At 50.2% G+C, this 11,552-nt stretch overlaps 3 protein-coding genes across 9 annotated transcripts; 1 reads left to right on the forward strand and 2 right to left on the reverse strand.

Annotated features, from left to right (window-relative positions):
• The first annotated feature begins 572 nt into the window (after positions 1-572).
• On the forward strand, positions 573-4,936 carry LOC112894073 (protein FLOWERING LOCUS T-like). 2 transcript variants are annotated; one of them, XM_025961665.1, is made up of 5 exons: positions 573-919; positions 1,045-1,106; positions 1,240-1,280; positions 3,531-3,827; positions 4,799-4,936. In XM_025961665.1, exons 1-4 carry the CDS (start codon positions 719-721, stop codon positions 3,788-3,790), a joined length of 564 nt encoding a protein of 187 aa, XP_025817450.1. In that variant the 5' UTR covers positions 573-718; the 3' UTR covers positions 3,791-3,827; positions 4,799-4,936. The 2 variants fall into 2 exon arrangements, with proteins under 2 accessions (XP_025817450.1, XP_025817449.1); XM_025961664.1 differs by lacking the exon at positions 4,799-4,936 and having other exon boundaries at positions 575-919; positions 3,531-4,004.
• LOC112894072 (aquaporin NIP1-2-like) lies at positions 4,167-6,550 on the reverse strand. Of its 6 annotated transcripts, none has more exons than XM_025961659.1 (6): positions 6,427-6,550; positions 6,046-6,212; positions 5,352-5,576; positions 4,964-5,167; positions 4,822-4,883; positions 4,167-4,716 (listed from the first exon to the last, which is right to left on the reverse strand). In XM_025961659.1, the coding sequence occupies exons 2-6, from the start codon at positions 6,202-6,204 to the stop codon at positions 4,503-4,505; spliced, it is 864 nt and encodes a 287-aa protein (XP_025817444.1). In that variant the 5' UTR covers positions 6,205-6,212; positions 6,427-6,550; the 3' UTR covers positions 4,167-4,502. The 6 variants fall into 6 exon arrangements, with proteins under 6 accessions (XP_025817444.1, XP_025817445.1, XP_025817446.1 ...); XM_025961660.1 differs by lacking the exon at positions 6,427-6,550 and adding an exon at positions 6,303-6,409; XM_025961661.1 differs by lacking the exon at positions 6,427-6,550 and adding an exon at positions 6,299-6,354.
• Positions 6,551-7,555: 1,005 nt separating this feature from the next.
• Positions 7,556-10,262, reverse strand: LOC112894432 (protein BZR1 homolog 2). The gene is made up of 2 exons (XM_025962147.1): positions 9,809-10,262; positions 7,556-8,658 (listed from the first exon to the last, which is right to left on the reverse strand). Exons 1-2 carry the CDS (start codon positions 10,070-10,072, stop codon positions 7,879-7,881), a joined length of 1,044 nt encoding a protein of 347 aa, XP_025817932.1. The 5' UTR covers positions 10,073-10,262; the 3' UTR covers positions 7,556-7,878.
• Between the last annotated feature and the right edge of the window lie 1,290 nt (positions 10,263-11,552).

Raw genomic sequence — 11,552 nt, forward strand, 5'->3', positions numbered from 1 at the left:
GGTGCACCAGGTTTCAAGTGGCTCGGTGTCGAGGCGCTCGGGCGATCCAGAGGCGAGCGTGCTCGCTCACCATCCCGCGCGCATGGTTGCTGCCCCTTGGTCGACGCCGCCGAACACCATGCGGTTTCGGCTTTTCCAGATGATCCAGAGGGAGCAGGGGGGAATCGGAACATACCCTTGGCATATCTTACTTAATCAACTTTCCTAGGCATATAACTGCTTAATCGCCTAATGTTTTGCTGCATTTAGCATACGGCGTGATAAAGTACGAAGGCATGCATCTAGCCTTTTTAACAAAGTACCTTAATTATTGGATTTCAGAATGAAATATGCACAGCTTGGGCAGTGCGTGGGGTCACCGATCCTGAAGACATAGAGGCACGCATCTAGCCTTTTTGAGTTATTTTGTCGTTCTCCACTTACTATTCTTGTTTATATATAGAAGCTGGGTTAGTTAGGGCTAGAGAGAGACAGACTGCCATTACATTTTCTGAACGCTAATTTAGTTTATTTCTTTTTTAAAAAATAAAGAGAACCTTTAATTTTTTTTCGCTGTCAATTTTGCATTCAGCAGCAGGAGGACACTAGCATTCTGATGAAGCGTGCGTGCATCAGCAGGCTATATATAAAGCGCGACAAGCTGCTAGGTTGGGCCGTAGGCAGCTAGACCATCACGGATCTTCGTTGCTCGTGTCGATCGATCAAGGAGCATACAGAGATGCCGACGTCGTCAAGGGACGGCCTGGTGCTGGGGCGGGTGATCGGCGACGTGGTGGACCAGTTCTCGCCGACGGTGGCGCTCCAGGTCTCCTACAACGGCCGCCGCCTCTTGAACGGCGCCGACTTCCGGCCGTCGGCGGTGGCGGCGAGGCCTCGCGTCGAGGTCGGGGGCACCGATCTCAGGCAGTGCTACACGCTTGTAAAGTGCCCAAAACATTAATTTGCTCCTCGATTGATCGATCTCTCTTGTAATTAGTTTTTTTTACTGCTTGTTATACAATTTCTTGATTATTATTATTCCATGGATTTTAATTTGGATGTAAGGTTATGGTGGATCCTGACGCCCCCAACCCGAGCAATCCGACGTTGAGGGAGTATTTGCACTGGTGATCGATCATCGTTTAGGCCTTTCGTTTTATTTACTTACTACATGTGTATACACACATACTATATGCACGGCGAATATTTCAAAATAAAGCTATGCATGGTTTATAGTCGGATCTCACCATTCATTTGCAGGTTTGTCACTGATATTCCTGGGACAACTGATGTTGGCTACGGTGAGTAATAGTTCCACTATCCACATATGCAAATGGGCCAACATAATAACATGGTAATTTTGAAATTCAAACTTTATTAAAAGGAACAGGTGCATTTTTTTTATGAAGAAATATAGCATGCCACCATATTTCCCTTTTTCTTATTATGTACTATAAAACATTCATATATGCTTGTTATGATAGAATACTTTCGAGTAGAATACTGTGACTTATTATCTTAGATATAGTACTTAGTGTATTGTAAGTACTTAGCGTACTGTAAACTATCATAGTTTTGTAATTTCTCCAAACATGAATTATATTATGTACTTTTTTACATTTCAATACTAAAATACGATAGAGATATAGTTTCCACTCCTCGCAAAAAAGATAGACAGACAAAGATAGTTTCAACATAAATAGCGATATAGCTGTTTCCTGGACCCTGCTGCGGAGATGAGGAAATCATGAAGTAAACTCTGGTAGAAATGTGTTGCATTAGCAGGGCGATATCATATCAGTTGTTATCCATTTTCAATTCGACAGAGAGTAAAGATAACTTGAGTTAAATTAGATAAATTACTATCTACTAATATACTACTTATTACACTATAATTTGATAATATTCTGCGTGTGAATTCAAAGGGAAAACATAAAAAAATGTGTGCCACGAATCATGCTGGGCCGCACATCTATTTTGGTATTGGGAAAGGCGCTCTTCAGGATTAGAGCATGGCCTCTTCTAGAAAACCAAGATATGTTATGTTTGCTTGCTCCAAAAAAAACCATATATATGCTATATGTTTGCCCCATGTGTTATGGATAGATGAATTGAGTACAAGAGTTCAAAAAACTTGACACTTCACTTGATATATGAATGTTTTTCTAAAAGGTTAGAGACTGGTATAATATTATAAGTATCCTACGTACAAAATCATTTCAATGATCTATAGGATGCTTCATCGACCATTATTCCTGATCCTTGAACTCTGTAAACTTCACAGTTTTGTCTTAACTTTTTATTGATACGAAGTTATTTTCCATAATTTACTAACACACACGTTTGAAGGTTAATTAGACAATTGAAACTTAAAATATATGAGATAATTCTAAAAGTAGAAATGCCCCCTAGTTCCAGATATATGAGATCTTTAGAGCATCTCCAAGAGACTCTTTGTATCTTTAGAAATAGAGATTTGGTTAAAAATTACCCTCCAACAGACTTTTCAATTGGATATCTGAATATAGATCTCTTCCATTCCGGATTTCTTGCTAGCCAACAAAGATGGAGAGCGAGAATTGCTCTCTAGACAACGCACAAGATATAGAAAAGCTGTTGAAGAGTAAGTAGATATAGAAAATAATTTTTACTCAAATGACTCTCTAAATGATGATTTAGAGAGTCGATTTTAGAAAGGCTCTTGGAGATGCTCTTAAATACCAGATACACGTATAAGGTGGTCCTGCACTATTTTGACTCAATGCGCATGTATGTGTTCGTGCTTATATATCTTGATCATTACATGCATATAGATACAACCGTTTTGCATTACAATCGGATCTGTGCAATACATTAATTTCCTTTTTATTTTTTAGTGCATTCCATATACCTGGTTTACATTAAATGTAAAAGTATTCTCTGAAATTCATAGCTGAGTTAAGGGCTGTTTGGAGGGCTGCCGCCACGCCACAGGTGTGGCGACCGACGCACCTTAGGCGCGGTGTGGCGCCGTCGGCGGGCACGCAAACAGCCCTTTAGTATAGAGGTTAATGAAAATGAACATGTGCACACCATAAATAGCTAGTGTGTAACCAACATGCATCAGACGTATTCTTATAGGAATATCTCTCTTTTTTTTAAAAAAAAAAGAAACCTGGTCAGTCACCCTGGACATTTTTTAAAACCTGATGAATACTGTTGCAGAACTCCTCAAATATGACAAACGCATTGTAAAGACATTTTGAACATTTACATGTGAATTGTTTGGATAACATTCTTTTAGTTGCGGTGACAAACTAATAGTATATCTAAATCATTGAGTTTTCAAATGTACTAGAATATATTCCATGAACAAAATACTAGCTAGAACCAGAGAAAGACAAGCTAAATTTCTGTAATAAAAAATAAGACAAACTGAGGGAATGTACAATGAAATGATATAAGTGATTGAAGATAGATAAGGTTTCCACATCATTAAGCTCATAGCATACATCACGGGTGGATGCATAGATCATTGTAAAGGTTCGTTCCAATTGCATGCGTGCACGCAGGTCGCGAGGTGATCTGCTACGAGAGCCCTCGGCCGCCGGCGGGGATCCACCGCGTGGTGTTCGTGCTCTTCCGGCAGATGACGCGCGGCTCCGTGGAAGTGGCGCCGCTCCTCCGCCACAACTTCTGCACCCGCAACTTCGCCGAGGACTACGGCCTGGGCGCCCCCGTCGCCGCCGCCTTCTTCACCTGCCAGCCCGAGGGCGGCACCGGCGGCCGTCGCCTCGTGGTCCGGCCGCCGCGGACGACACCGGCGCCCTAAATGCACCATTCTGCAGAATGGTCCTCAGGACAGACTGGTATACGACCTACTCATCAGTTAATCAGCACGATGATACGTATACACATACGGCGCATGTATGTATGCATGCTAGCTTTATTTTGTATAGTAGATAGCGCGTGTGCTTGTGTGCGTAATTAACATGTGATCACTAAGAAATAAAGTAAAAGAGGATAATGCCCTAATTTGTCACCAACCCGTTCTAAATTAAACCGGCCTATCTGGCAGAGAGCTCGTAAACTCAAAGATCAAAAATAAAAACAAAATGATTCAATTACGTATGCTCAATCTGCCAAGAATTCTGGTTCTAGGAATTTATGAAGCTATAGGATAAAGGATGGCAATTGCTCTCAAACAGTTCCCTGAAAGTGGCCAAGTGGGATCCCATATATTCCTTTGCTGCTAGTGCTAGGAGTAATGTACCCAGTCTTTGTACTAGCTTATATTTCTACATACCGAAAAGAAAAGGAAAATGTTTGCTCTTTGCGATGACGCATTATATATTTATAATGCAAAATCCTCACGGTGCAATTTAAGCTGGCAAACAAATGAATTCTGGATACTTTTTTCACCCAAAAACAATTTTAAAAATCGGGTCGAACATATTAGTAGTAGAACAATTTTTTTCTTTGTTGGGTACTTGTAGCAGCAAATCCGTTGGAAGCATTGCCAGCCAGGCGCGCTAGCTGTTAGTTTAGCCGGTGATGCGCGCGCTCCTGAGGAATGAGCCGCTCTTGGTGATCTCGCGCAGCGGCTTGTCGGTGAAGCGGACCAGGTTGTAGGCCCACGCGCCCGCCACCGTCCCGCACACCGGCCCAACCACGTACACCCAGATGCTCCTGTACCGGCCTGCCACGATTGCTGGGCCCAAGGTCCGCGCCGGGTTCATGGACGCGCCCGTAATGGGCCTGTGGGCCAAGCCGAGAAACCCCAACTAAGAACATCAGCCCAGTTCAATTTTCTGAATGATTGATGATGATGATTTTTTAGGCGAAAATTGGCGGTGGCTGTACCCGGCGAAGAGCACGTTGAGCAGGACGGTGGCGCCAACGGCGAGCCCAGCTAGTTCCCCGATCTGCGCGAGCACGATCGCCAAAGCATCAGCTCCGTCGAACGAACTGAGACGGACGGATCGACGGTGATGTCGGTGGTTACCGCTCTGTTGTCGGTGGCGACGCCGGAGACGACGAACATGAGGTAGAAGGAGATGACGAACTCGAGCGCCACCGCCTGCGCGTCCGACCCCGACGGCGCCGTCCCGAAGAAGTGCTCGCGCGCCGTGGCGCCGCCGAACACCACGCGCAGCGTCAGGCTGGCCAGCGTCGATCCCAGCACCTGGGCCACAGCATACGACGGCACCTGCACACCCACAAAGATGCATTCCTGCTGATGAATTTATTTTGATTTTTGGTGGGAGATCGAGATGCTGAAACCTGAAGCTGATGTTGCGGTTGGGACGTCATGTTCAGATCACAGATAAGATAGTGAAGAATGGCACCGGTGCGTGGGGAAGAAGAAGATGTTGCTACGTAACCTAGGATACCTGCTTCCAGGGGAAGCGCCCACACGTGGCGAAGGCGACGGTGACGGCGGGGTTGAAGTGCGCGCCGGAGATGTGGCCGACGGAGTAGACGAGGACCATCACCACCAGCCCCCACACGGCGCAGATGCCCGGGAACGTCACCGTGCCCGCCGTGCTCAGGTTCACCACCACTGAGCCGCAGCCGGCGAAGATCATGAAGTAGGTCCCCAGGATCTCCGCGATAATCTGGTTTTTCCATCCATCAATCCAAAAAACACGTCATTTTCAGTCGAGCTTGGCTTCATATATACACATTGTGAATTCGCATTTACAGCTCTGAGTTTTCAGATCTGTGTTGGTTGTACTGAAAATCTTTCAGAAAACTTCTCCAGGAGTACAATTAAGTTGGACACGTGAGGCTGACCACCTTGTGATGTGTTGTGACTGCTGATCGATACATTGCATTGCTATCAGTACTGTTCAACTGTTACCTGAATTACTATCTCCACGATTAGATTTATACTCGCAGTTAACAATAAGCAGCAAAAATTTTGGTACTGAATACTGAACAGAGCAATCTTTTATCCGCACTGTCGCATGGATGCCACGACTGTAGTCCGTGCTGTTTATGCAACATTGGTAACCCAGGAGAATCACCAACATCAAGAACAGAGCTTTTGGTAAGGGCACTTTACAATAGAGTTCGTGACCACACCTTCTGCATGAACTGGACGGAGATCATGTCGCTGCCGCTGCTGCATCTGTCGCTGCCACCGCCTCCATCCTCTGAGCTCTCGTCCCCTGCCTGCCGCCCCGCGTCGCGCCCTTCTTCCATGGCGCCGGTGCCTCCGCCGCCGTCCTCTCTCCCGGCCATCTCCCTTCCTACAAGGAACACCGTAGCATTTAATACCAGCACTCTAGAAGCATATGGCGGTGCATAGCTTGCAAAATCTTCTCGGATTGACCACCTACTACTCTACATGTGTGTCGTGTGCCACAGCGAAACCAAGCAACAACCGAACCGAACTAACAACAGCTAAACCTGAATTGTTTTTACGATTATTCGGGTAAGGTCGTTGTGGCAACTTTTTCTCACCTAACCGAGCTCATCTCAAGTCAAAAATCGGGGAGTTTCCGTCTTTTCAGGTTTTGCTGTCAGGTTTTCAGTAACTGAAACAGAGCATCCATGGGGGGGAATACAAAAAATCTCATGCATGTATCGATCCTAGAAATGGCTGATAGACTTTGCAGCTTCTCTTGATCAACGAAGCACAGACAGCCGCATCGTCAAGATAGATCCTTTCTGAAGCAACCTCGTCACTCAACGTTCAGTGCTTGGGCCAAACCTGACGTGCAACGGATTTTCACGAATCCTGAGATGCTCGCAGTGCACCGCACGTCTAGACCAGCATCACCACTCGCGCGCGTCGCTCTCAGCCGAGGCTCACCCGGACACGGCCGGCTGAAATTCCTGCGCAAGTTTGGCCAACAACTCTGTGCCCCCCTCCAAACCTGCTCGCACCGAGGCCGGCTTTGGTGACCGGGGCACCTAGCTCTCCTCGCTCCCCAAATTTGATCGGGTCAAAGTTTTACCAGCACGTAGCTATCAGCTCGCCCTGCTCGGAGACACCCCGCTTGGTCCCCGATGAGCAAGCGTGAGCGGCCGGCCATGAACGCGTCGTCCGGCCGCACGAGGGCCGGGGTTTTCCGGGCGGACGATCGCCGCGGGAAGTTTTGGGATCGCACACCGGCTGGCTCTGACTCGGTACGATCCGGTCAGTTAATTCAGAAAGCGACGGCGAAGCGCGGCGCGTGCGTGCGGCACCAGATGGTGGTACATGGTGGAATGGTCAAGGCTGGACGGAGAGAGGAGACCCCGACCCCCGCCAGACGCCAGTGACCGGTCACCGCCGCGGCCGACAGGCGACAGCCCCCGGCGACCCTGTTGGGACACCGCGGGGCCGCCGCCCGTCACCGTCGCCGCGGCAAGGGGGAGCACCGTCACCCCGCTGACAACGGCAAGCGGCGAGCGACGTCCTGGCTCCGGGGGAGAGGTCAACACGATGCGTGGCGCTCGTGCGCCCGCGGTGCCGACTCGGGCGTCCAGGCGCGACGGATTGACAGCGCTCGTTTTGTCATGAGGTGAAGGTATTGTTGTTGACATAGTGCGGCAAGAGCACGATGTGTTAAGATTAAAAAAAAACAAAAAGAACACGATGTGTTGATGAGCTAAATGCTTCACAGATTTCTGAATGACTTCTGACATTAATTTACAATTGTCACAACAACAGCACAAGGAAGCTTATGCAACAGCCGACATCTGTCCATGGCTCCGGGCTAATACATCTGAGCTGATTTTGCCCGAACCAGGCAAGCCCTTCACCTCTACGCTTTCTCCCCTTGCCATAATTATCACCACAACAAGTGAAGCTATCTCAATGGAACCACACAATTGGTCTCCATTAGGAACTAATCAACAATAAGAAATACACTAACAACAACAGCAACAATTCCTCAAAGTTAGCGATGTTAAGCATCAGCTCCCGCCCTAGAGCTTCAGGGTAAGCTCCAGGTCATCCGATCCAGAGTCCTCATGGATCCGCTCGCCTTCCCACGCCCTCACCAGTCCAGCAGCCTGCTGCGGGCCGTTCGTGCTGCTTCCGAAAGCAAACTCATCTGAGACGACATCCATCATGTGAACATCCGAGGAACGTGGCATGCCCGGGATCGCAGGGGAGCATGTGCCGCTTTGCCCCGGCGTGCACATCCTTGATGAGTTGCCAACTGGGATAGATTCTTTAAAGACGCTGAATGGATTAGTGGACACGAGGCTAAATGTAGGGGAATTCGGACTGGTCGATGAGATTTGGATACCGGCAAGCCATGCTGGATCAGGCGCCATCGATCTCCCAGGGCTGGGTGGGGTGGAGTTGACTATAGAGGGGCTGTTGGCACCGTGCCATGGAGGCTGGACGGCTGATTCATCCCAGTCTGTCTTCATCCGAGGTGTTCGGGCAGATGGTGAGCTTAGTGGAGGAGTAACTGGAGCACTGATGGAGCCACCATGGATCAACAGAGGTGGTAGAAGTGGGTGTTTCTTTGATGGAGTACCGTTGGAGAATGTCTTGAGCCATGGTAGGATAGGGTTGCCATCGATACCATTAGCCATTTCATTAGGAGGGAGGAAGGGCGAAGATGCACCGCTGGGGAATGAAGATGAAGTAGGGCTCGCATTGTATGATGCCCGTGGACTTAGTTGGTAGGACGAACATGGGCTTGGTGATACGGAACACCCAATTGCATCCATGCGTTCTTGAGGCTTGCTTCCCTGCAGGGGGAAAAACAAAGGCATGATTAGTTCTTATGTAACACGCTAGAACCATTCAACTTTGTTCTAGTGCAGAACATGACGAACAAACTAACAGAACCGATCTCAATCTGCTGCCAGACTAGCATAGTTGGAAATGCTATGAATCAAATACTATCTAGCAAGTAGTAGCCAGAACAGTTCAGTGAACGATCACTCATGCAGCAGCTTGTGCAAGGCTCACAGTGCAAATCCTAAGGAGATCTAAAAAAATAGCGAATCCTTATACTGGAGCACTGATAGAACAATTCTTCAGTTTTGATTGAAACACACATACACAGATAATCACTTGCTAAAATTCTACGGTCATATCTCCTTATAGAAAGAGCAACAATACACAAGAGCCAAGCAAGTAAGCAATGATCAACATTTTGCCTCAGTAGAGTCCATACACAACCTAGCGCCAGATGACTTGTGAGCTAGTTTAAAGCAATGGCACGGTGTCAACTTTCTCTAACATACTAGTGGAACTCCACCAACCAAACCAATCAGGCAATTCGGTATTGAAATAGATTCAGCGTATTGGCTATTGGTGGGTACTGATCCGAAGCGCTGAACAGGACTGCAGACTGCAGGACCAGCACCGAAATGTTGGAATAGCATCACCGAACTGCTGGAGGAGCAGTAGCGGAACTCGATGCCCAATCCAAGTCAAGCCTTGCCATGACCAGTCCACTACCGAGCCGTGGAGAAGGAGAATCCAGCACCATCTCCGGCACAATTTCTAGCGACACAAACGGGGATTCCACGAACGCGTCAACACTGCACGCACCACACCACCCGTGCGCGGTCCAGACTGGCATCCCGCGCCTTTTGCCCCCTCGCCACGTGCAACACCCACCCACCCACCAAAAAAATGGACACAGAAAAAAAAAAGAGAGGAAAAAACCAGCAAGCTAGCTAGCTGCACAGTTCACACCGTACAGCGAGCACCCCCGCAATCCACGGCTCGCGCCTGCCTACGATGCGCAGACGAGCTAGCGCTAGCCTAGCAAGCAAAGCTGCGGCGCTGCGAATCGATGGATGGAGGGGAGATCGAGAGGGAAGGGAGCGAATCGGCCGGAGCTGCGGTTGGAGGGGGGTCCGAGATCTGGCGGCGCGGCGGGCGTACCTTGCGGTAGGTGGTGCCGTCGGGCTCGACGACCCATCCCGCCTCGTTGCAGAGCGCCTTGAGCACCTCGTTGTTGTCGCAGTGCTTGGGCAGCTTGTAGCCGCCGTGGGCGCGGAGGCCCGCGAAGATCTTGGCGGCGATCGCGCGGCGCCGCCGCTCCCGGCGCTTGTTGTTCTCCCGCTCCCTCCACGTGGGCATCCGCCCCGCCCCCGCCACCCCCAGCGCCCCTCCTGCGCCGCCTCCTCCTCCCCCGCCACTCGCCATGCCGAGCCGAGCGACCGAGCGGAGCTCGATGAGGAAGGGAAGGGGAAGGGGACGAGACCGGCCGGCCGGGTCGCCGCCTCGCTTGGGTGGGAGGAGCGAGAGCGAGCGAGGTTGGGGGGGGGGGGGGAGCGTGAGGCGATGCGAGAAGAGATCACACGGAAAGGCAAGCGCACGCTGGGAGCGAGGGGTGGGTGGGGTGAGGGGAGCAGTGGCGTGAGCCTTGAAAGGCTGCCGGCGCGCGGTGGCGGACGACAAGGCCCCTCGATTTCCGGGTATCCACGCGCCTGCCACCGCGCTGCCCGCGGACGGAGTGGCTGGCTGGCGTGCGGGTGAAGCGATCCCCCGCCCGCGGAGTCCGGGGGCAGAACGGGGAAACGGCAGCGCCACCACCACCCACACTAGCTGCAGTAGTAGACCAGAGAGCGGCAGCCCACGAAGCGTGTCTCCGCCGCGCGCTGGGACCACCCCCGCCCGGCGCGGCTCGGTCCACGTTGAGCGGCGCTGCACGTGGGGCGCCAGTGGGCTCCGGGCCCCACCTGGCGGCAGGAGTTTTCGGGGCCGGGGTGGAGTACGAGAGCGAGCGGACCCGGCCCGCGGGGGCGGATGACGGGCCCCACAGCCGGGAGGAACACGTGAGCGGGCCCACCGCTTGCTTTCGGGATCACGCCTTTATTTTCTTTCCTTTCTCCCGTTAATTTATAAATTATCTTTTATGTTTTTCTACCTCTCCAGCGTCTTATTTTAAAGTCCCGTCTCGGCGTGCGGGGGGATCGCAGCAGCGGCCGCACGCCCGCGCTCCGAGCACGCGAACAGCAGACGCGCGGGAAACCGAAGCCCCCTCCGGCGCTCGACACGTGGGGGCGCTGCGGGCCCCGCCTAGTAGGGGCCGCGCGCGGCGGAGGCGGGGCTTGTGGGAACGGGGGCGGGCAGGGTCTCGGGTCGGGACGTCGTGTGCGGCGCGGGGCCGGTCAGGCGTGGGCTGATTTTTTTTCTACGCGCACCCGCCGTGCAACGTCGTAAAGGTTCCAATTTTTCTATCGTAACAAATACAAAGAAAAACAAAGGATGACTGGGTTCTCAGCACGTACAAATAGCTTAGATGTGTTTGGATCCATAAATTAATTTTTAATTCGGATCACATCGGATAATTGTTATCATATTTGGATACCAATTAGAGGCAAATTAACTGTAAAATCAATTACATAAGTACAATGGATTCTATAGTTAGCTTATATTTAATATTTCTAATCGGTATTCAAACATTTGATATGACAGAACTAAAGTTTACTCCTGAGGAAGATTAAGCTCTTAGAAAAAGATCCTGCAGAAAATTGAAACGGTAGTCACGAATTAGGATCATGATTTTTTTCTTTTTCCTTAAAAAAGGTGGCGTCCTTGGCTCGTGCAACTGGACGGGGGGGACAGGCCATGGGGTACGCGTAGCGCTGGTACGGTGGGGCGAGCGCACGTACACTGTCGC

Source organism: Panicum hallii, chromosome 5 (assembly GCF_002211085.1).
Source record: "Panicum hallii strain FIL2 chromosome 5, PHallii_v3.1, whole genome shotgun sequence".
Taxonomy (NCBI): domain Eukaryota; kingdom Viridiplantae; phylum Streptophyta; class Magnoliopsida; order Poales; family Poaceae; genus Panicum; species Panicum hallii.

Excerpts from the sequence above, each read along its gene's own strand:
- LOC112894072 (XM_025961657.1), bottom strand. Across the intron at positions 5,577-6,045 it reads CCGTCCAGTTCATGCAGAAG|ATTATCGCGGAGATCCTGGG; the intron begins GTGTGGTCACGA and ends TGGAAAAACCAG. Across the intron at positions 5,168-5,351 it reads GGCGCTTCCCCTGGAAGCAG|GTGCCGTCGTATGCTGTGGC; the intron begins GTATCCTAGGTT and ends GTGGGTGTGCAG.
- LOC112894432 (XM_025962147.1), bottom strand. The coding sequence starts at position 10,072 with ATGGCGAGTGGCGGGGGAGGAGGAGGCGGCGCAGGAGGGGCGCTGGGG. Across the intron at positions 8,659-9,808 it reads ACGGCACCACCTACCGCAAG|GGAAGCAAGCCTCAAGAACG; the intron begins GTACGCCCGCCG and ends TTCCCCCTGCAG.
- LOC112894073 (XM_025961665.1), top strand. The coding sequence starts at position 719 with ATGCCGACGTCGTCAAGGGACGGCCTGGTGCTGGGGCGGGTGATCGGC. Across the intron at positions 920-1,044 it reads TCAGGCAGTGCTACACGCTT|GTTATGGTGGATCCTGACGC; the intron begins GTAAAGTGCCCA and ends TTTGGATGTAAG. Across the intron at positions 1,107-1,239 it reads TTGAGGGAGTATTTGCACTG|GTTTGTCACTGATATTCCTG; the intron begins GTGATCGATCAT and ends ATTCATTTGCAG.